This window comes from Carcharhinus amblyrhynchos, chromosome 25 (assembly GCF_965287045.1).
Source record: "Carcharhinus amblyrhynchos chromosome 25, sCarAmb.v2.hapA, whole genome shotgun sequence".
NCBI classification, from domain to species: Eukaryota; Metazoa; Chordata; class Chondrichthyes; order Carcharhiniformes; family Carcharhinidae; genus Carcharhinus; species Carcharhinus amblyrhynchos.
In genome coordinates, this window is record NC_137348.1 from 2,206,308 (window position 1) to 2,229,794 (window position 23,487).

Below are 23,487 nucleotides of genomic sequence, written 5' to 3' on the forward strand. Positions count from 1 at the left end.
TAGCTTTGTCATTTACCCTCTAGTTCATGGTCTCCAGGGGATGGATTCTTCAGAGAGATAGAATAAACACAAGTGGCTGAATGGCCTCTTTTTACACTAGTAAAATCTCTGATTCCATCAGTTAACAAATTTCTGCCTGTGATCAGTTGTGCAAAATTGAGTTTTCAGCACTATCCGTTTATTGGAGATTTGAGGATGTTTGTTCCTCTGCAGAGAAGAGTTGAGACATCAGCTGGAGGAAGGCAATGAATAACCTGATCAGCCCTTTACAAAAATTCCAGGCAGCTGCTTTAACAACCCTTGGTCAAAATGAGTCATTTCCACAAAATGTGAAAGTCCTGGAAGGGGAAGTTCAGAGGAGAAAATCTGAATAAAAGCAGATTGTTCGATTAAGCAGATTGTCCATTCCAGACCAACATGAGGAACCCATTGCTCAAGAATGTGGCTTCTCCCCAGTATCAGACCTTCCCAGGTATTAATCCCCAACAGGCTCAAACTGGGTAAGAAATTCAAAACCTTTTAAACCTGTTAATTGAAATGTATATACCTGAATAAGAAAGTATATTTTAATTTTTAAAAAGTGAACATTTTGCAGTAAAATGGACCAGTAATAACTTGTATTTCTTTTGTGGTGAAGATGTATCTCAGGAAAGGTTCTCAGCTCCTCTCTCCACTCCGCACTGTCTTGAAATTTCCTCTTCAGTTGCTTTAGGAGTTTCCCAATTCCAAGTTGTCTAACTTCATCCTTCTCTTTCTCTCCCCGGGTCTCCATTTCGCGAATCCTCCTCCGATCACCTCCTTCAGCAACTCCTCGTGACTTTAAATTTTGCTCATCCAACCTTGTTGCCTTTCCTGGGCGAACTGCATTTACATAGCTGCCCCAGTTTGGCAATATGTCCCAAGGATCTTCATGTGGGGGAAACAAACATTTGACATTGAACCATTTGAGGAGACACTGGGGCAAAATTATTCAAATGCTAGAAATGAGAAATATTCACAGAAATTGGTGAAGAATAAAGTCAGGAAGCAAGAGCGAGAGAGACAAAACTTGGGTCATCACAACTGATTATCTATTCACGATCATATTGTGGTTTGTGGAATCTTGCTTCATTGCAGTGTGAATGTAAGCCTGTTTGTAACACTAATACATTAACTTTAAAACTAAGAAAACACACACTTGGATTCATTTTCAGAGCGATAGAATTGAAAAGCAGAGAAGTTCTATTAAACTTCTGTAGAACCTTGGTTCCATCACACTTGGAGCACAGTGTACAGGTCTGGTCTCTATATCAGATATTGTCGCATTGCAGAAAGTGCAACAAAAGATTTGCTGGACTGGTTCTAACTAACAGGACGATCTGGGTGAACTACGGCTCATTCCTCTAGAAGAGAGAAGGTGGAGTGACCTGATTGAGATCTTTCAGATTATGAAAGAATTCAACAGGATGGATGCAGAAAAGATGTTTTGACTGCGAGTAATCATGTTATTTAGTTCAGAAAACAGGTTCACAGCCCAGAGGTGGAATTGCAGCTTAACTCACAATTAACAAAGTGACCTGGTGATTAAATAATCAAATTGAAAACATACAAATCTAATAATTGTACAGCAACCAGATGAGACAAACAATGCAGGAGGTAACAGCAAATAGTGTCACAAGTCGGCTTAGATTAACACTGCAATGAAGTTAGTGTGAAAATTCCCCAGTTGCCATACTCCGGCACCTGTTCGGGTACGCTGAGGGAGAATTTAGCACAGCCAATGCACCCTAACCAGCACACCTTTCAGACTGTGGGAGGAAACCAGAGCACCCGGAGGAAACCCACGCAAACACGGGGAGAATGTGCAGACTCCACACAGACAGTGACCCAAACCGGGAATCAAACCCGGGTCCCTGGCACTGCGCGAATTAAACTTACTTTAAAATTACAAGTCAGCCACTGAAATGTATGGAAATTTCATGCATAAAAATGCCTTGTTTACGGCCCAAACCCACATGAAGGAATTGGACCTGCTTGTGAGCAAGACAAAACCTAGAGGGTCATCGATCGAAAGTATTCCCTAATAAATCCAATGAGAAGTTCAGCAGAAACATCTTCATCAGGGAGAGAGGAGAATGTGGGACTCGCTCCCACGGGGAGCGGGGAGAATGTGGGACTCGCTCCCACTGGGAGTGGGGAGAATGTGGGACTCGCTCCCACGGGGAGTGGGGAGAATGTGGGACTCGCTCCCACGGGGAGCGGGGAGAATGTGGGACTCGCTCCCACGGGGAGTGGGGAGAATGTGGGACTCGCTCCCACGGGGAGTGGGGAGAATGTGGGACCCGCTCCCACGGGGAGTGGGGAGAATGTGGGACCCGCTCCCACGGGGAGTGGGGAGAGTGTGGGACTCGCTCCCACTGGGAGTGGGGAGAATGTGGGACTCACTCCCACGGGGAGTGGGGAGAATGTGGGACTCGCTCCCACAGGGAGTGGGGAGAGTGTGGGACTCACTCCCACGGGGAGTGGGGAGAATGTGGGACTCGCTCCCATGAGGAGTGATTGAGATGAATAGTATTGATACATTTAAGACGGAAGCTGGATAAAAACATGAGGGTAAAAGGAATAAACGGATAGGGTGATAGGTTGAGGCGGAGGAGATGGGACCTCATGTGGAACAAAAATACTAGCACAGAGCAGTTGGGCCGAATGGCCTGCGTCGGAGCTGGCAATATGGTGATCGAAGAGAAGGTCCACAGGGCTGGGCAGACAGCTGTGTTACTGCAGATCAAAGGCTTGATTGTGGATTTGTCTTCCAGGAGAGTCCATAATTGGTGGATGTACCTAGCCGTCTTCACTGTGACCTTGGGAAATCTGAGCTTTGGTTATGCATTGGTTTATACTTCACCCGTAGTCCCAGAACTGGAAAAATCTTCCAATCCATATCTTCGACTGAATGATGAGAAAGCTTCTTGGTTTGAGGTAAACAAAGGAATCATCTGTTGTTTTAGAGGGATAAGGAACAGAACTAGTTAGAATGGAGAGTGACATTTACTCTGTATCTAACCCCGTGCTGTACCTGTCCTGGGAGTGTTTGATGGGGACAGTGTAGAGGGAGCTTTACTCTGTATCTAACCCCGTGCTGTACCTGTCCTGGGAGTGTTTGATGGGGGGACAGTGTAGAGGGAGCTTTACTCTGTATCTAACCCTGTGCTGTACCTGTCCTGGGAGTGTTTGATGGGGGGATGATGTAGAGAGAGCTTTACTCTGTATCTAACCCCATGCTGTACCTGTCCTGGGAGTGTTTGATGGGGACAGTGTAGAGGGAGCTTTACTCTGTATCTAACCCCATGCTGTACCTGTCCTGGGAGTGTTTGATGGGGGACAAGATTGGGAAAAATTTAAAAATCAACAAAGAATGACTAAGAAGGTGATAAAGAAAGATAGACTATGAAGCTAAACTAGCACTAAATATAAAAAAGGACAGTAAAAGCTTTTACAAATATATAAAGAGGAGACTGGCTAGAGTGAATGTTGGACCCTTAGAAGATGAGAGGGGGGATTTAGTGGTGGGAGATGAGGAAATGGCTGAGGCTTTAAATAAGTTTTTTGCCTCGGTCTTCACGGAGGAGGACACGAATAGTTTGCCGGATCTTAAAGATAGAAGGATAGTAGGAGTTGAGGGCCTGAATGCAATTAGTCACTAGAGAGGTAGTGCTTGATAGACTAATGGGACTGAAGGTGGACAAGTCCCCCAGGACCGGATGGAATGCATCCCAGGGTTCTGAAAGAAATGGCAGAGGTGATCGTGGATGCCTTAGTAATTATTTACCAAAATTCGCTGGATTCCGGAGAAGTGCCAGAAGATTGGAAAACAGCTAATGTTACGCCGCTGTTTAAAAAAGGTAGCAGACAAAAGGCAGGGAATTATAGGCCGGTTAGTTTAACGTCTATGGTTGGAAAAATGCTTGAATCTGTTATCAAAGAAGAAATAGCGAGGCACCTAGAAAGGAATGGTTTGATGGAGCAGACGCAGCATGGATTCGTTAAGGGGAAGTCATGTTTGACGAATTTATTAGATTTCTATGAGGATGTGACTAGTGCGGTAGACAGAGGGGAACCAGTGGATGTGGTGTTTTTAGATTTTCAAAAGGTGTTTGATAAGATGCCTCATAAAAGGTTGCTATAGAAGGTTAGGGTGCACGGAGTTGGGGGTAAGGTGTTAGCGTGGATACAGGATTGGTTGTCTAATAGGAGGCAGAGAGTTGGTATCAATGGGTGCTATTCTGGTTGGCGGTTGGTGACTAGTGGAGTGCCGCAGGGATTGGTGCTGGGGCCTCAACTATTTACCATTTATATAGATGATCTGGAGGAGGGGGCTGAGTGTAGGGTGACGAAATTTGCTGATGACATGAAGATGAGTGGGAAAGCAAATTGCGTGGAGGGTGTGGAAAGTCTGCAGAGGGATCTGGATAGGCTGGGCGAGTGGGCGAGGACCTGGCAGATGGAGTGTAATGTTAGCAAGTGTGAGGTTATCCACTTTGGCAGAAATAATAGTCGGAGGGATTGTTATTTAAAGGGCGAAAAGCTGCAGCGTGCTACGGTGCAGAGGGACCTGGGGGTCCTTGTGCACGAGTCGCAAAAACCCAGTCTGCAGGTGCAGCAGGTGGTCAGGAAGGCGAATGGGATGCTGGCCTTTATAGCGAGGGGGATAGAATATAAAAGCAGGGAGGTCTTGCTGCAACTGTTAAGGGTACTGGTGAGGCCGTAGCTGGAGTACTGTGTGCAGTTTTGGTCGCCGCACTTGCGCAAGGATATATTGGCCTTGGAGGGAGTGCAGAGGAGGTTCACTAGGCTGATATCGGAGATGAGGGGGTTTGAAGAGAGACTAAATAGACTGGGTCTGTACTCGTTGGAGTTTAGAAGGATGAGGGGGGATCTTATAGAGACATATAAGATAATGAAGGGGATGGATAGGGTAGAGGTAGAGAGATTCTTCCCACTTAGAAAGGATAGCAGGACTAGAGGGCACAGCCTCAAGATAAGTGGGGGGGGAGCAGTTTAGAACAGAGATGAGGAGGAACTTCTTCACTCAAAGGGTGGTGAATCTCTGGAATTCTCTGCCTGTTGAAGTGGTGGAGGCTGCCTCGCTAAATATATTTAAGTCACGGGGAGATAGGTTTTTGATTGACAGGGGAATTAAGGGTTATGGGGAGAAAGCGGGAAAGTGGAACTGAGCCACGACAGATCAGCCATGATCTTATTGAATGGCGGGGCAGGCTTGAAGGGCTAGATGGCCTACTCCTGCTCCTATTTCTTATGTTCTTATGTACAGTGTAGAGGGAGATTTACTCTGTATCTAACCCCGTGCTGTACCTGTCCTGGGAGTATTTGATGGGGACAGTGTAGAGGGAGCTTTACTCTGTATCTAACCACGGTGCTGTCTTATTTCATTGACAGTCTATCTTCACCTTGGGAGTGGGTTTTGGAGGTCTGAGCACCATGTTTCTGAATGACTTCCTTGGCCGCAAGCTGACCATCATGGTGTCCAGTGTTCCCTCCGTCCTGGGATTTGCCATCATGGGCAGTGCCCAAACCATCTGGATGTTGGATTTTGGTCGAGCCTTGACTGGGATCGCTGGAGGAATTGTGTCTGGAGCTATCCCGGTAAGACGCGAGAGGATAACCCTCTGACAGTGCGGCACTCCCTCAGCACTGACCCTCTGACAGTGCGGCACTCTCTCAGCACTGACCCTCTGACAGTGCGGCACTCCCTCAGCACTGACCCTCTGACAGTGCGGCACTCCCTCAACCGGAGTTGAGGGGGTTGAACTATGAGGAGAGGCTGAATAAATTAGGCTTGTACTCATTAGAGTTTAGAAGAATGAGGGGAGATCTCATTGAGACATATAAGATGATGAATGGGATGGATAGGATAGAGGTGGAGAGGCTCTTCCCGCTCAGAAAGGACAGTAGGACTAGGGGGCACAGCCTCAAGATAAAGGGGGGGCGGATTAGAACGGAGTTGAGGAGGAACTTCTTCACTCAAAGGGTGGTGAATCTCTGGAATTCTCTGCCCGTTGAAGTGGTGGAGGCTACCTCGCTCAATATATTTAATACGCGGGTTGATGGGTTTTTGATAAGAGAGGGGATTAAGGATTATGGGGAGAGGGCGGGAAAGTGGAACTGAGCCACGACAGATCAGCCATGATCTTATTGAATGGCGGGGCAGGCTCGAAGGGCTGGATGGCCTACTCCTGCTCCTATTTCTTATGTTTTTATGTTCAATGCTGCACTGGATTCATCAAACCTGGATTTTGTGCTCTGCTGACTAACCCGTGGCCTTTTTGTCTCAGTGCTCTCTGTGTTACTCGGAGTCAATTGGGGGGCACAAAAAAATTTGAGTGTAGGCAACTTGAAAGATCTGCAGGTATCTGGGCGTTCAATCATAGAAACGTTACAGCGCAATAGAAGGCCATTCGACCCATCAAGTCCACACCAACCACAATCCCACCCAAGCCCTATCCCCATAACCCCATGCATTTAGTCCCCCTGACATGAAGGAGCTGACCAATCAACCTAACTTGCTCATCTTTGGACCCAGAGGAAACCCGTGCAGACACAGGGAGAATGTGCAAACCCCACACTGTTAGTGTTCCAAGCCGAAATCGACAGTGAGGCAGCAGTGCTTACCCCTGTGCCACTGTGCCACCCAATCTAATAATTTACCCCAGCTCCATAAGAGATGTCCATCATAATGGCTCTCAATTTGCTCTCAGCTCAATAACAGCTCACACCTCTCCCAGTGTCCGGCGAACTGTAACGTGTCATGTTTCTGTGTCACAGGTTTACATTTCAGAGATATCAGTGGCCAAGCTGAGAGGAAGACTGGGAGTCGGACCTCAGCTCATGCTGGTCTGTGGATCGCTCCTTCTCTACGTATTGGGTGAGAGGTTCTGACCAATGGGGATGAATGGGAAAGAGTTTGATCCATTGGGATTGTGTCCAATGGGAGTGAATGGAAAGAGTTTTGGATCCACTGGGATCGTGTCCAATGGGAGTGAATGGGAAGGGGTTTGATTCACTGGGATTGTGCACAATGGGAGGGAATGGGAAGGGATTTGATCCATTGGGATTCTGCACAGTGAGAGTGAATGGGAAGGGGTTTGGTCCATTGGGAATGTGCAGAATGGGAGAGAATGGGAAGTGGTTTGATTCATTGGGATTGTGCACAATGGGAGTAAATGGGAATGGGTTTGATCCATTGGGATTGTGCACAATGGGAGTAAATGGGAAGTGGTTTGAGTTACAATCCCATTGTAAGGTGTGTGGAGTTTGTTTTACAGTGAATGAAGGGTTATGATTTGACAGTGATGTGGAATATTTGTTGTCTCTCAGACTTGGTGCTAACGTGGCGTTGGCTGGCCGTTTTTGGGGCGTTCATACCGAGTGTGATGATCATTATCTTGTGCTTCATGCCGGAATCTCCTCGCTATTTAATCTCCAAACATCGCAGGGAAGAAGCAATGCAGTCATTGGCTTGGCTTCGGGGCGCTGAGGCCAATTATCAACTCGAATATCAAGAGATCGAAGAGTCGCTTCGCACAAATGTAACTGACTATTCATCAACAACTGAAACATGATTGGCTGCTACACTGGGTCCTTCTCTCCTCATGTACTTAAAGTGCAGACTCCAAGTTGGGGTATGGTTTCCATGGGGATGGGTCGCCCTCTGGCACCTCAGCCAAGTGTGAGCCTGTCAGAGGGTCAGTGCTGAGGGAGTGCCGCACTGTCAGAGGGTCAGTGCTGAGGGAGTGCCGCACTGTCAGAGGGTCAGTACTGAGGGAGTGCCGCACTGTCAGAGGGTCAGTGCTGATGGAGTGCCGCACTGTCAGAGGGTCAGTACTGAGGGAGTTCCGCACTGTCAGAGGGTCAGTGCTGAGGGAGTGCCGCACTGTCAGAGGGTCAGTGCTGATGGAGTGCCGCACTGTCAGAGGGTCAGTACTGAGGGAGTTCCGCACTGTCAGAGGGTCAGTACTGAGGGAGTGCCGCACTGTCAGAGGGTCGGTGCTGAGGGAGTGCCACACTGTCAGAGGGTCAGTGCTGAGGGAGTGCCGCACTGTCAGAGGGTCAGTGCTGAGGGAGTGCCGCACTGTCAGAGGGTCAGTGCTGAGGGAGTGCCGCACTGTCAGAGGGTCAGTGCTGATGGAGTGCTGCACTGTCAGAGGGTCAGTACTGAGGGAGCACCGCACTGTCAGAGGGTCAGTGCTGAGGGAGTGCCGCACTGTCAGAGGGTCAGTGCTGAGGGAGTGCCGCACTGTCAGAGGGTCAGTGCTGATGGAGTGCCGCACTGTCAGAGGGTCAGTGCTGAGGGAGCGCCGCACTGTCAGAGGGTCAGTGCTGAGGGAGTGCCGCACTGTCAGAGGGTCAGTGCTGAGGGAGTGCCGCACTGTCAGAGGGTCAGTGCTGATGGAGTGCCGCACTGTCAGAGGGTCAGTGCTGAGGGAGCGCCGCACTGTCAGAGGGTCAGTGCTGATGGAGTGCCGCACTGTCAGAGGGTCAGTGCTGATGGAGTGCCGCACTGTCAGAGGGTCAGTGCTGAGGGAGTGCCGCACTGTCAGAAGCTCAGTACTGAGGGAGTGCTGCACTGTCAGAGGGTCAGTGCTGATGGAGTGCCGCACTATCAGAGGGTCAGTGCTGAGGGAGTGCCGCACTGTCAGAGGGTCAGTGCCGAGGGAGTGCCGCACTGTCAGAGGGTCAGTGCTGAGGGAGTGCCGCACTGTCAGAGGGTCAGTGCTGAGGGAGTGCCACACTGTCAGAGGGTCAGTACTGAGGGAGTGCCGCACTGTCAGAGGGTCAGTACTGAGGGAGTGCCGCACTGTCAGAGGGTCAGTACTGAGGGAGTGCCGCACTGTCAGAGGGTCAGTGCTGAGGGAGTGCCGCACTGTCAGAGGGTCAGTACTGAGGGAGCACCGCACTGTCAGAGGGTCAGTGCTGAGGGAGTGCCGCACTGTCAGAAGGTCAGTACTGAGGGAGTGCTGCACTGTCAGAGGGTCAGTGCTGATGGAGTGCCGCACTGTCAGAGGGTCAGTGCTGAGGGAGTGCCGCACTGTCAGAGGGTCAGTACTGAGGGAGTGCCGCACTGTCAGAGGGTCAGTGCTGATGGAGTGCCGCACTGTCAGAGGGTCAGTACTGAGGGAGTGCCGCACTGTCAGAGGGTCAGTGCTGAGGGAGTGCCGCACTGTCAGAGGGTCAGTGCTGAGGGAGTGCCACACTGTCAGAGGGTCAGTACTGAGGGAGTGCCGCACTGTCAGAGGGTCAGTGCTGATGGAGTGCCGCACTGTCAGAGGGTCAGTACTGAGGGAGTGCCGCACTGTCAGAGGGTCAGTACTGAGGGAGTGCCGCACTGTCAGAGGGTCAGTGCTGATGGAGTGCCGCACTGTCAGAGGGTCAGTACTGAGGGAGTTCCGCACTGTCAGAGGGTCAGTACTGAGGGAGTGCCGCACTGTCAGAGGGTCGGTGCTGAGGGAGTGCCGCACTGTCAGAGGGTCAGTGCTGAGGGAGTGCCGCACTGTCAGAGGGTCAGTACTGAGGGAGCACCGCACTGTCAGAGGGTCAGTGCTGAGGGAGTGCCGCACTGTCAGAGGGTCAGTGCTGAGGGAGTGCCGCACTGTCAGAGGGTCAGTGCTGATGGAGTGCCGCACTGTCAGAGGGTCAGTGCTGAGGGAGCGCCGCACTGTCAGAGGGTCAGTGCTGATGGAGTGCCGCACTGTCAGAGGGTCAGTGCTGATGGAGTGCCGCACTGTCAGAGGGTCAGTGCTGAGGGAGTGCCGCACTGTCAGAAGGTCAGTACTGAGGGAGTGCTGCACTGTCAGAGGGTCAGTGCTGATGGAGTGCCGCACTGTCAGAGGGTCAGTGCTGAGGGAGTGCCGCACTGTCAGAGGGTCAGTGCTGAGGGAGTGCCGCACTGTCAGAGGGTCAGTGCTGAGGGAGTGCCGCACTGTCAGAGGGTCAGTGCTGAGGGAGTGCCGCACTGTCAGAGGGTCAGTGCTGAGGGAGTGCCGCAATGTCAGAGGGTCAGTGCTGAGGGAGTGCCGCACTGTCAGAGGGTCAGTGCTGAGGGAGTGCCGCACTGTCAGAGGGTCAGTGCTGAGGGAGTGCCGCACTGTCAGAGGGTCAGTGCTGAGGGAGTGCCGCACTGTCAGAGGGTCAGTACTGAGGGAGTGCCGCACTGTCAGAGGGTCAGTACTGAGGGAGTGCCGCACTGTCAGAGGGTCAGTACTGAGGGAGTGCCGCACTGTCAGAGGGTCAGTGCTGAGGGAGTGCCGCACTGTCAGAGGGTCAGTACTGAGGGAGCACCGCACTGTCAGAGGGTCAGTGCTGAGGGAGTGCCGCACTGTCAGAAGGTCAGTGCTGAGGGAGTGCCGCACTGTCAGAGGGTCAGTGCTGATGGAGTGCCGCACTGTCAGAGGGTCAGTGCTGAGGGAGTGCCGCACTGTCAGAGGGTCAGTGCTGAGGGAGTGCCGCACTGTCAGAGGGTCAGTGCTGAGGGATTGCCGCACTGTCAGAGGGTCAGTGCTGAGGGAGTGCCGCACTGTCAGAGGGTCAGTGCTGAGGGAGCGCTGCACTGTCAGAGGGTCAGTGCTGAGGGAGTGCCGCACTGTCAGAGGGTCAGTGCTGATGGAGTGCCGCACTGTCAGAGGGTCAGTGCTGATGGAGTGCCGCACTGTCAGAGGGTCAGTGCTGAGGGAGTGCCGCACTGTCAGAGGGTCAGTGCTGAGGGAGCGCTGCACTGTCAGAGGGTCAGTGCTGAGGGAGTGCCGCACTGTCAGAGGGTCAGTGCTGAGGGAGCACCGCACTGTCAGAGGGTCAGTGCTGAGGGAGTGCCGCACTGTCAGAGGGTCAGTGCTGAGGGAGTGCCGCACTGTCAGAGGGTCAGTGCTGATGGAGTGCCGCACTGTCAGAGGGTCAGTGCTGAGGGAGTGCCGCACTGTCAGAGGGTCAGTGCTGATGGAGTGCCGCACTGTCAGAGGGTCAGTACTGAGGGAGTGCCGCACTGTCAGAGGGTCAGTGCTGAGGGAGCACCGCACTGTCAGAGGGTCAGTGCTGAGGGAGTGCCGCAATGTCAGAAGGTCAGTGCTGAGGGAGTGCTGCACTGTCAGAGGGTCAGTGCTGATGGAGTGCTGCACTGTCAGAGGGTCAGTGCTGATGGAGTGCCGCACTGTCAGAGGGTCAGTGCTGAGGGAGTGCCGCACTGTCAGAGGGTCAGTGCTGAGGGAGTGCCGCACTGTCAGAGGGTCAGTACTGAGGGAGTGCCGCACTGTCAGAGGGTCAGTGCTGAGGGAGTGCTGCACTGTCAGAGGGTCAGTGCTGATGGAGTGCCGCACTGTCAGAGGGTCAGTGCTGAGGGAGTGCCGCACTGTCAGTGGGTCAGTGCTGAGGGAGTGCCGCACTGTCAGAGGGTCAGTGCTGAGGGAGTGCCGCACTGTCAGAGGGTCAGTGCTGAGAGAGTACCACACTGTCAAAGGGTCAGTACTGAGGGAGTGCCGCAGTGTCATAGGGTCAGTGCTGAGGGACTGCCACACTGTCTGAGGGTCAGTGCTGAGGGAGTGCTGCAGTGTCAGAGGGTCAGTACTGAGGGAGTGCTGCACTGTCAAAGGGTCAATACTGAGGGAGTGCTGTATAGTCAGAAGTTACTCTTTTGAATCAAACATTATACTGATGGCCCCCTTTTGTGTGAATGTAAACTAATCTCATGGCAGGAGACTTTGACCAACATTTATCACTTACAAACTGATCATTATTCCTTTGCTTTGTGTGGGATCTTGCTGTCCGAGTATTATCAGGGGTGCTTCCTACATTAGAGCAGTGACGACACTTCTCAAATACTTCATTGGCTGTGAGTGTCTTGGAATATTCTGAGTGTGAAAATAGTTAGATCATAAGGGGCAGAAGAAGGCCATTCAGCCCACTGAGTCTGCTCCGCCATTCAATGATATCATGACTGATTTGATATAATAATCCTCAACTCCACTTCCCTGCCTTATCCCCATAACCCTTGATTCCCTTACTGATTAAAAATCTGTCTATCTCAGCCTTGAACATACCCAGTGACCCAGCCTGTGAAGCTCTCTGTGGTAAAGAATTCCACAGATTCACTCCCCATTGACAGTAGAAATTCCTCCTCATCTCTGTCTTCAATGGGTGACTCCTTACTCTGAGATTATGTCCTCTGGTCCTGGAGTCTCCCACAAGAGGAAACAATCTCTCAGCAACGGCCCTGACAAACCCCCTGAGAATCCGATTTGTCTCAATAAGGTTGCCTTTCATTCTTCTAAACTCCAATGAGCACAGGCCCAAATTATTCAACCTCTTCTCATAAGAAAATCCCTCCATAACCAGGATTGACCTAGTGAACCTTCTCTGAACTGCCTCCAATTCCAGGATATCTTTCCTTGGATAAGGGGATCAGAACTGTTCACAGTACTCCAGGTGTGGTCTAACTCCTGCCTTGTTTAGTTTTAGCAAGATTTCCTGATTTTTATACTCTTTCCCTTTGAAATAAAGGCCAACATTCCATTTGCCTCCCTATTACTTTCGTGTTAGCTTTTTGTGATTTATGCACAAGGATCCCCAAATCCTCCTCTGCTACAGCTTTCTCCATTTAAATAATATTCAGTTCCTTTATTCTTCCTACCAAAGTGCAGAACTTCACGTTTGCCTACATCATATTCCAGCTGCACCCATTTCCCTAACCTATGTCTCTCTGGAAACTTTTTGTGTCATTCTCCACTTGTCTTCCCACCTATTTTTGTATCATCTGCAAACTCAGTAGTAATACACTCACTTCCCTCTTCCAAGTCACTAATATGGAAGTACAGTCCCTGTGCAATGAGTTCTGATGTGAGACTGTGGCTCTGTCCATCTTTCAGGTCAACCGCATCTCTTGTTCTGACCTTCGCCAGAGTTTCATCTACAAGCCCATCCTGATTGCTGTCTTTATGAGAATCTTCCAGCAGCTCAGTGGAGTCACAGTTATTCTGGTCAACATGCAGATTATCTTTGACACCACAGCTGTCATACTGGTAAGTGGCAGTGTAATTCTCCAATCAGGCATTTATTCTCCAGATAATGGAGTCATTGGCAATACTGACCTTTATTACCCAGCTCTAGCTGCCCTGATTGAGTGGTGCCAGGTACCATCTTGAGGGTCTTTCAGATGGGACCCTCTGCGCTCTCGGGTGGCTGTGAAAGGTCTCATAGAAGTGGAGTCTGGACACTCTTTCTCCCCAGTGTCCTGGGAGACTCAGTGAATGTTTCAAGGACCAAGGTTCAAATCCTGCCATAGCAGGTGGTGGAATTTGAATTGAATAAAAAATATCTGGAATTAAGAATCTACTGATGACCATGAATCCATTGTCGATTATCGGAAAAACCCATCTGAGTCACTAATGTCCTTTAGGGAAGGAAATCTGCCGTCCTTACCCAGTCTGGCCTACATGTGACTCCAGAGCCACAGCAATGTGGGTGACTCACAACTGCCTTTCTTCAACTAGGGATGGGCAATAAATGCTGACCAGGCAGTGACGCCCAAATCCTGCAAACAAATAAAAATCTAATAACACAAAAATAGATTATTTGTGTGATTACGACATTGCTGTTTGTGGGATCTTGTTCTGCATAAATGTGCTACCATGTTTCCCACATTACAACAGAGTCTGCACTTCAGAAGATAGATCACTGGCTGTAAAGAGCTTTTGAATATGCCAAAGTGCTGTAAGGCACTATATAAATGTAAGTCTGTCTTCCTGAGATCTCAGCTCAGGAGGGCAGTTAACACTCGGCAGTGTTGGTGTGGAACTGGAGTCACATCTAACCCAGACTGACTCAGGACGACAGCTCCAACCCTAAAGGGCAATAATCACAACAACCCCAACAACTTCAGTCACTTACACCAAAACCACTGAACTGAAATTCTCAAAGTGGCAGAGCTGGGATTTGAACTCGCGATCCCCGGATATGTGACCATTACGCCATCAAACTCAAAGTATGTTAAATATCCCATGGTAACACCTATAAAGCATCAAGTTGTATTGACCACCTGAGAGAACTAGTTATCTATCTCTGTCCACTCACACTCTGTCCTCTCTCTCTGTCTCCCCCTATCCTCCTTCTCTCTCTCTCTGTCCTCTCTCCCTGACCCCCATCCTCTTTCTCTCTCTCTCTCCCTGTCCTCTGTCTTTCCCTGTCCTCTCTCTCTCTCCCTGTCCCCTCTGTCTCTCCCTGTCCTCTCTCTCCCTCCCTCTCTCCATCCTCCCTCTATGTCCACTCTCTCCCTGTCCCCCCCCCATCCTCCCTCTCTGTCTCTCCCTGTCCTCTCTCTCCCCAGTCCTCTCTCTTTCCCTGTCCTCTCTCTTGCTCTTTCTCCCTCTCCTCTCTGCCTCTCTCTCTCTCCCCCGTCCTTCCTCTATCTCCGTTTTCTCTCTTGCTCTCTCCCTCTCCTCTGTTTCTCTGTCATCTCTGTCTCTCCCCCGTCCTCTTTCTCTCTCTCTCCCTGTCCTCTTTCTCTCTCTCTCTCCCTGTCCTCTCTCTTTCTTGCTCCCTCTCCTCTGTCCTTTCCTGTCCGTCTTCACTCTTGCTCTCTCTCCCTTTCCTCTGTTTCTCTGTCTCTCCGTCGTCTCTCTCTCGCCATGTCCTCTTTTTCTCTCTCTCCCTGTCCTCTTTTTCTCTCCCTGCCCTCTCTCTCTCTGTCCTCTCTCTCTCCCTGTCCCCCCTCTCCCTGTCCCCCACCTCTCTGTCCCTGTCCCCCCTCTCTCTCCCTGTCCTCTCTCTCCCTGTCCTCTCTCTCTCTCTCTCTCTGTCCTCTCTCTCTCTCTTTTTCCCTGCTCTCTCTCTCTCTCTTTCCCTATCCCCTATCTCCCCCTCTCTCCCTGCTCTCTTTTTCCCTATCTCCCCCCTCTCTCTTTCCCTATCTCCCTCTCTTTCTCTCCCCCATCCCCCTCTCTCTCTTTCTCTCCCCCATCCCCCTCTCTCTCTTTCTCTCCCCCTATCCCCCTCTCTCTCTTTCTCTCCCCCTATCCCCCTCTCTCTCTTTCTCTCCCCCTATCCCCTCTCTCTCTTTCTCTCCCCCTATCTCCTCTCTCTGGTACACTAATAGATGATTTCTTTCTGTTAGAAAGGTCGCTATGATGCAGCGATTGTTGGACTGGTGCGCCTGCTGTCTGTGTCTGTTGCTGCCTGGCTGATGGACAAAGCTGGAAGAAGGAAACTTCTCTTTGTGTCAGGTAGGCACGAGCTTTTACCTGTCAAAATGTAAATGTTTCGTCTTCTTCGGTGTCTCAGTGAGAACAGACTGGGGATAGTGACTCCAATACCATCACTGAGCCATGCGGAGTTAGCTAAGGGTGGTGCCTGGAGGGGGTGGAGGGGGTCACTAACATTGGATTTAGCCCCTGTGGGTTTGGAAAATTCTGTTCCACATTACCATCTGGGATCCCTACAGGACAGGACACGGCCTGGCTATGATGATCCCCAAGGTTCATCAGCCAATGGACTCTGATGGGTCTTTGGAGAACCTTCAATGAACAACCTCCTTCTGAGCTGTGAATTTCTATAACTCCTCCAATCAGAAGGCAGGCTGGGCTATCAACTTGGAAAGAATGAGGAAGAGATTTGTGAGCAGATACAACCTCCACATGGGGGCAAAACCTGCCTCATGGTGCAGCTTCAACTGAGGAAGGAGTGAACACATCTCACTACTCATTCCCACCAGCCTTAGCTTTATTCGCAGAACCTGGGACTCTGTCTTTTAAAAATTAGCTCTCAGTATGTAGCCATCATTAGTTGCCCTGGGAAGATGGTCTAGGGGCATTGGTGGTGGGCTTGCCCCAGACTGAGCAGCCACTTCAGAGCGGTTTGAGTAAGCACGGCAGATTTCCTTCCCTAATTCATGAACCATTATTTACACCAATCCGACAGCTTCCCGCTTATCCAGCTAATCAGTTAATCTGAATTTGAATTCACAAACTCTGAGATTTGACGCTTTGATTTTATTAATCCAGTCACACCAACATAATCTTTCTGTCACAGTTCTGACTGATATTAAGAAAGGAATTTCCAACGGCTGTTACTGGAATGAAGTGGGGTCATGATGCTTCTATTAATGTTCCCTTGGGACAGGGAGAATAGTTACAGCTTTCTCTGTAGGCCCCCCACTCCCATGTCTAACAGATCTCCCTGAACGCCACCCATTTCTGAACCCCATCTCCGAACCCCATCCATCCCCGAACCCCATCTCCAAAACCCACCCCCATCCATCCCCGAACCCCATCTCCAAAACCCACCCCCATCCACCCCCGAACCCCATCTCCAAAACCCACCCCCATCCATCCCCGAATCCCATTCCTGAACCTCATCCATCCCTGAACCGCATCCCTGAGCCCCATCCATCCCCAAATCCCATTTCCGACCTCCATCCATCCCCGAATCCCATTCCCGAACCTCATCCATCCCTGAACCCCATTCCCACACCCCATCCATTCCTGTACTCCCGTCGATCACTGAACCTCTTCCATTCCTGAACCTCATCCATCCCTGAACCCCCCTCCCCAAACCCAAATCCTATCCATCCCTGCAAGATCAGAACAATTCAGCCTGTGAAAGCTGACCAGAAACTCATTCAGTTTTCTCCTCCTTCCAACAGGTGCAATCATGTTTCTCTCCTCACTGGTGCTTGGAGTCTACATCAAAGAGATTGGGCTAAAGAATAACCAAACCAGCATCAATATTTCCACAATCAATGCTGATAACCTCACAGCTGAGCATCTCCATGAACACAGAACAGAGAAATGGTTAACCTACATTCCACTCATCAGTGTCATGGTGTTCATTTTCGGTATGTCAAACTGCAAGTGTTTGATGGGGACAGTGTAGAGGGAGCTTTACTCTGTATCTGACCCCGTGCTGTACCTGTCCTGGGAGTGTTTGATGGGGGGACAGTGTAGGGGGAGCTTTACTCTGTATCTGACCCCGTGCTGTACCTGTCCTGGGAGTGTTTGATGGGGGGGACAGTGAGGGAATAATTGCAGCACACCAGGTGATTGTGTTGCTGTAATAAACAGAAATGGTTCAAATGTCCAAGAAGTTCAAATTAAGATGTATTAGTTTTGAATGTGATCAGTGCAAGTTTCTAAAGATAATGGTGAATGTGATGTTGGTGCTACAAACAGACCACTGAAACAACGTGGGAGGGTTCAGGATGGAGTTGCTGTCTCTGTGGGTGAACACAGTTGTCTCACTGAGCCTAACACACTGTTTTTGTTTATGTTTTCTTTGGATCGGAAGAAGTACATAGAACATAGAACACTACAGCACAAATAGGCCCTTCGGCCCACAAGTTGCGCCGATCACATCAAAACCTACCAATCCATAGACCTATCTATAACCCCCAATCCCATTAAATCCCATATACTCATCCAGAAGTCTTTTAAAAGACCCCAGCGAGTTCGCCTCCACCACCACTGACGGCAGCCGATTCCATTCACTCACCACCCTCTCAGTGAAAAACTTACCCCTAACATCTCCTCTGTACTTGCTTCGACCATTTCAACCCGGGGAAACAGCCTCCGAGAATCCACCCTATCCATTCCTCTCAACATTTCATAAACCTCTATCAGGTCGCCTCTCAACCTTCGTCTCTCCAGGGAGAAGAGTCCCAGCTCCCTCAACCTATCTTCATAAGGCATGCCTCCCAATCCAGGCAACACCCTTGTAAATCTCCTCTGTACCCTTTCAATAGCTTCTACGTCCTTCCTATAGTGAGGCGACCAGAACTGCGCACAGTACTCCAAATGAGGCCTGACAAGGGTCTTATAAAGTTGCAGCATTACCTCCCGACTCCTAAACTCAATCCCTCGATTAATGAAGGTCAGTACACCATACGCCTTCTTGACCACATCCTCCACCTGCGAGGCCGATTTAAGAGTCCTGTGGACCCGGACCCCAAGATCCTTCTGCTCTTCAACACTACTAAGAGTCCTGCCCTTGATAGTGTACTCGTTCATCCCATTGGTCCTGCCAAAATGGACCACTACACATTTATCCGCAGCAATAGTAGGAGCAGCAATCGTTCATTCGGCCCACAGAGCCTGGTCTACCATTCAATATGTTCTGATTGTAGTTTCAGCTTCACTTTCCTGTCCGTCCCTCACAACCCTTGACCCTGTGTTAGTCAGAAATCTCTGTAACTCAGCCTTAAATATATTCAGGGACCCAGCAAGGACCTCTAAATTTAAACATTTCTCCACATCTCCATCTTGAATCGAGACTTCTTATTTTTAAACTGCGCCCCTCAGTTCTCGATTCGCTCACAATGGGGAACATCCTCAGAATCCACCCTGTCTAACCCCCTCAGAATCTTATATCATTCAATAAAATCACCTCTCATTCTTCTAAACTCCAGTTAAAACAGGTCCAACCCACTCAACCTTTCCTCATAACACAAATCCCTTCATCCCAGGGATCAACTTTATCAATCTTCACCGAACTGCCTCTAATATAAGCATATTCCTCCTTAAGGAGACCAAAATTGTACACAATACTCCAGGTGTAATCTCACCAATACCAGGTACAGATGTAGCAAGACTTCCCAACTTTTATACTCCATCCATCACTATGAGAGGGAGCTAGCTGAAAATCTAAACACTGACATCAAAAGTTTCTATCAGTACGGAAAGAGGAAGCGAACAGTGAGAGTAGATGTTGTCCCTTTCAAGGATGGAAATGGCGGGGTAATAATAGGAAACTCGGAGATGGCAGAGTCACTAAACCAATACTTTGTCTTCACAGTAGAAGATATTAATTCTATCGCAAAAACTGCAGTGGAACTAGGTGAAATTATTATGGCCAGAGTGTAAGTACTCAGTAAACTGAAGGGTTTTAAAGTAGATAAGTGCCCAGGACCTGATGGCCCACACCCTGGCGTGTTAAAGCAGGTGGCAGCAGAGATAGAGGATGGATTAGTTATGATATTCCAAAATTCCCTGGATTCCAGAAAGGTACTGGTGTTCTGGAAACATGCAAATATTACACTGTTATTCCAGAAAGGAGAGAGGCAAAAAATGAGAAACTATAGGCCAGATATCTTGATCTCTATGGTGGGAAAGTTGCTGGAGTAAATCCTTAATGAGGAAGAGACTGAAAATCTGGAAAAACAAAGCCCAATTCACCGGCATTAGCACAGTTCTGTGAGGACAAGTCTTGTTTGACAAACCTGTTAGAGTTCTTTGAGGATGTAATCAGCAAGGTAGATAATGGGGATCCTGTGGATGTGATCTATCTGAACGTCCAGAAGGCATTTGATAAGGTACCACACAAAAGATTGATCCAGAAGGTTAGATCCCAAGGGGTTGGAGGTAGAGTAGTGGCTTGGATTGAGAATTGGCTGACTGATAGAAAGCAGTGGGTTGGGGTAAATGGGTCCTTCTCCATTTGGCAATCTGTAACTAGTGGCAGGGTTCAGTTCTCGGACTGAATCATAGAACATAGAACTTTACAGTGCAGAACAGGCCCTTCGGCCCTCGATGTTGCGCTGACCAGTGGAACCAATCTAATGACCCTCTAACCTAAACTATTCCAATGTTATCCATATGCCTATCCACTGACCATTTGAATGCCCTTAAAGTTGGCTAACACTTGGAATACTGTGTACAGTGCTGGTCACCCGATTATAGAAAGGATGTTATTAAACTAGAAAACAATATTATTAAACTAGAAAAGATCTACTAGAGAATGTTACCGGGATTTGATGGTTTGATATAGGGGAGGCTGGATAGACTTTTTCCTCTGGAGCATAGGAGGTTGAGAGGTGATCTTTTAGAGGTCTATATAATAATGAGGGGCATACATCAGCTAGATAGTCAATATCTTTCCCCAAAAGGCTAAAACTAAAGCGGTGGTCTACAATCTATATCAATGATCTACAAGCAGGGACAGAGTGTAACATAGCAAAATTTGCTGACAACACAAAAATAGGTGGGAAAGCAGATTGTGATGAGGAGATTAAAAAGTTTACAAATGGATAATAGACAGCCTAGGGGATCGGGCCACACTTGGGAACATTGTGTTCAGCTTTGGTCGCCTTCTTTGAGGCAGGATGTGGTGGCACTGGAGGTTTAGAAGAGGTTCACTAGATTGATTTCAGATTTGAAGGGGCTGTCGTATAAGGAGCAGTTTGAGTAGATTGGGCTTATACTCGCAGGAGTAGTGAAGAATGAGGGGGGATTTGATTGAGGTTTATAAAATACTCAAAAGGATTGATAAAATAAATGTTAAACCAAATGTTCCCTCTTCCAGAACAGTCTGGGACAAGAGGCCATAGTTATAAAGTAAGAGGGGGGAAGTTCAAAACAGAGATAAGGAGAAGCTACCTTTCATGGAGGATTGTGAATCTATGGAACTCATTGCCCCAGGTGCAGAATCAATGAATTCAAAAAAGAGATAAATATTTGATCAAAAGCAGGACAAAGGGCTGTGTGGAAAAGGCAGTGACATGGAGTTAGAATGAGATGGAGATCAGCTGTAATCATATAGAATGGTGGAGTGGGCTCATAAGGCTGAATTACCTGTTCTCTCTCCTAATTCCTATGTTTCTATCCCCCCCTTTACAATAAAGGCCAACATTCAATTTGCCTTCCTGATTACTTGCTGTATCTGCATGCTAACCTTTTGTGATTTATATACACGGATTCCAAGATCCCTCTGTATTGCAGCATTCTGCAGTCTCTCTCCATTTAAATATTTTGCTTTTCTGTTCTTCCTGCCAAAGTGGACAATCTCACATTTTCCCACATTATACTGTCTGCAAGTTTTTACCCACTCATTGAACTCATCTACATCCCTTTGCAGAATCTCTGTACCCTCCTCACAACTTGCATTTCCATCCATATTTATATAATCAGTAAATTTGTCTATAATACTGTGTGACCCTTCATCCAACTCATGAATATACATTGCAAGTATTTGAGGCCCCAGCACTGACTCCTCTGGCACTCCACTTGTCAGTTTACCAAACAGAAAATGACCCATTTATCCTGACTTCCTGTTAGTCAATATACTGTCCATGCTGATATATCACCCGTAACACCATGACTTATCTTCTGAAATGACCTTTTCTATTTTACCTTATCAAATATTCTTTAGTTTCCTGCCTTGTGCCCATGGGGTTAACATACTGGCTTTGCCAATTGCCTCAATTTGGTTGAAGACTTCATGTTTACCTTTGACCCCTGTACACAGGCTACGCCCTTGGCTGGGGACCAATCACTTGGCTGCTGATGTCAGAGATTCTTCCAATCAAAGTGCGAGGTTTGGCATCAGGCCTGTGTGTCGTTGTCAGCTGGATCACCGCATTCATTTTGACAAAGTGGTTTTTGCCAGTGAAGGTGGGTTTGTCTTTGAGCAGCTGTGTTCAGTTTGCCTTCTCACTCTTTGGGAATTGGCCAATAACTTAGCTTCTTCTGAGTTTTTGTTGTCCCTCTGAGGCGATTATGTAACTGTTTTTGGGAAGGATGTGATAGGAACAGGAGGAGGCCATTCAGCCTCTCAAGCCTGCTCTGCTAATTAATTATATTACAACTGATCTGTAATTCAGACCCATGTTCTCAACATATCTCTCCTTCATACAACATCTTATGAATACCAATCCTGACAGCTCCAACTGACTCCCAGATTTAACAGTTTCTTGTGGGGAAGAGTTTTCCTGATTTGAATTTTGCGTTGTGTGAAGAAACACTTCTGGATATCACTCATGAATGGCCTGGCTTGAGTTTTCAGATTCCCCCACCTCGCAGCATCCCCACCAGAGGAAACTGTTTCTATCGATCCCAATGAATCCCGAGATAGTTTAAGCACCTAAATCAGATCATCCATAAACATGAATATTCAAGATAACACAACCGAGTCCATGCACCTTGCCCGGTTGGGTTTCAAGTCGCACTCCAGACACTTGACTATAGACCCAGGTTTATCCTCCCTGTGCACTACTGAGGGAGTGCTGCCTTGCTGGTGACACAGCTTCTCGGGTAAGATGTTAAACCAAAGTCACACTGCCCTCTCAGGGGGATGTGAAAGATATAATTTTACTATTTCAAAAGATGACAGGGAGAAGTTCTTTCTGACCAATATTTATCCCTTAGCCAACACTGATCATTAAAACTTGACCAATTCTGTCACTCTGCTGTGTATGACTGGGCTGCTACATTTTCTAAATCAGACATGATTTTTTTTTGTAAAACACTTTGGTTGTGAAAGTCTTTCTTTCGATAATTTAATTCATATCGCTCAGCTATCATTCTGGTTACTGTGGTCACGAGGGTTCACATTTGAAGGGCTGTAAGAAAGCCAGTGAGAATTTGTCCCTTCAGGACAGAAGGGGTTCTAACAGGGAGAAATATGTAGAACATTAAAATCACCTTTCTGTCTGCAGGATACCTTTGGACTTGACGTCCCGTTCCTGTTCTTCTGCGTGATATCCTTCCTGTCTATAATATTTACTGCTCTCTATGTTCCTGAAACAAGGAAGAGAACTTTGGAGCAAATTGAAGCGAGTTTTCGGAAACGGAGGACAGTGCGCAACAACGATAACAGCTGATGTTGCAAACAGACTTTGAAAAGCTGAACAATAACTAACATCTCTCTCTCGCAACCTGGAAAGACAGACTGATTTCCAAATATAACAATTATTCTGGCACTTTCCCAGATTCATCTGGTCCAAAGATGTCTCTGAAACGTAAGTATTCCCCTCCCACGTCTCAACAGTGCCCCCATCAAACACTCCCAGGACAGATACAGCACAGGGTTAAATATAGAGTAAAGCTCCCTCTACACTGTCCCCATCAAACACTCTCAGGACAGATACAGCACGGGGTTAGATACAGAGTAAAGCTCCCTGCACATTGTCCCCATCAGACAGTCAGGACAGGTACAGCACAGGGGTTACACACAGAGTAAAGCTCCCTCTACACTGTTCCTCCCATCAAACACTCCCAGGACAGGTACAGCATGAGGTTAGATACAGAGTAAAGCTCCGTCTACACTATCCCCTCAGGTAATATTAGGGTAGTACCAGCAACAATCTATATTTTGAATTGTGATAAATTTTAAACTGTAGGTGTAAAGAGTGTATTGGCTTTTCTCCTTCTGCATCACCAATGTTAAAATGTATGAGAATGTCAGATGGTACAATCTGTACACCAGATGCTGCTGGATTTAAATGCTGCTTTCACCAACTCACTAATACTGTTTCTTACAACTGTAACATAGTCTGTAAATATACTGAGCACATCATCTGTTAGCAATCTGGTTTAAGATATAATTCAGAGTATGAACACATCACAAAGTGAAATATATTGTATAAATAGCTCCACAATGTATGCACATTACTGTATTTAGAATAACCTACACCTGAAAGACTGGATTGCAACCGCTGTATTTACATATAGAATAACAGATAGC

General features: G+C 48.3%; 2 protein-coding genes across 2 annotated transcripts in view; both read left to right on the top strand.

Annotated features, from left to right (window-relative positions):
• Positions 1-366: 366 nt before the first annotated feature.
• On the top strand, positions 367-23,279 carry slc2a6 (solute carrier family 2 member 6). Its single transcript, XM_080212092.1, has 10 exons — positions 367-500; positions 2,796-2,958; positions 5,437-5,643; positions 6,823-6,922; positions 7,375-7,586; positions 12,909-13,061; positions 15,152-15,260; positions 16,679-16,870; positions 21,271-21,416; positions 22,460-23,279. Exons 1-10 carry the CDS (start codon positions 418-420, stop codon positions 22,622-22,624), a joined length of 1,530 nt encoding a protein of 509 aa, XP_080068218.1. The 5' UTR covers positions 367-417; the 3' UTR covers positions 22,625-23,279.
• Positions 8,701-23,487, top strand: part of rexo4 (RNA exonuclease 4) — a 142,303-nt gene continuing 127,516 nt past the window's right edge. Inside the window, exon 1 of the mRNA XM_080212095.1 lies at positions 8,701-8,732. The gene's annotated coding sequence lies outside the window, so the exon portion shown is untranslated. The remainder of the gene's footprint in view (positions 8,733-23,487) is intronic.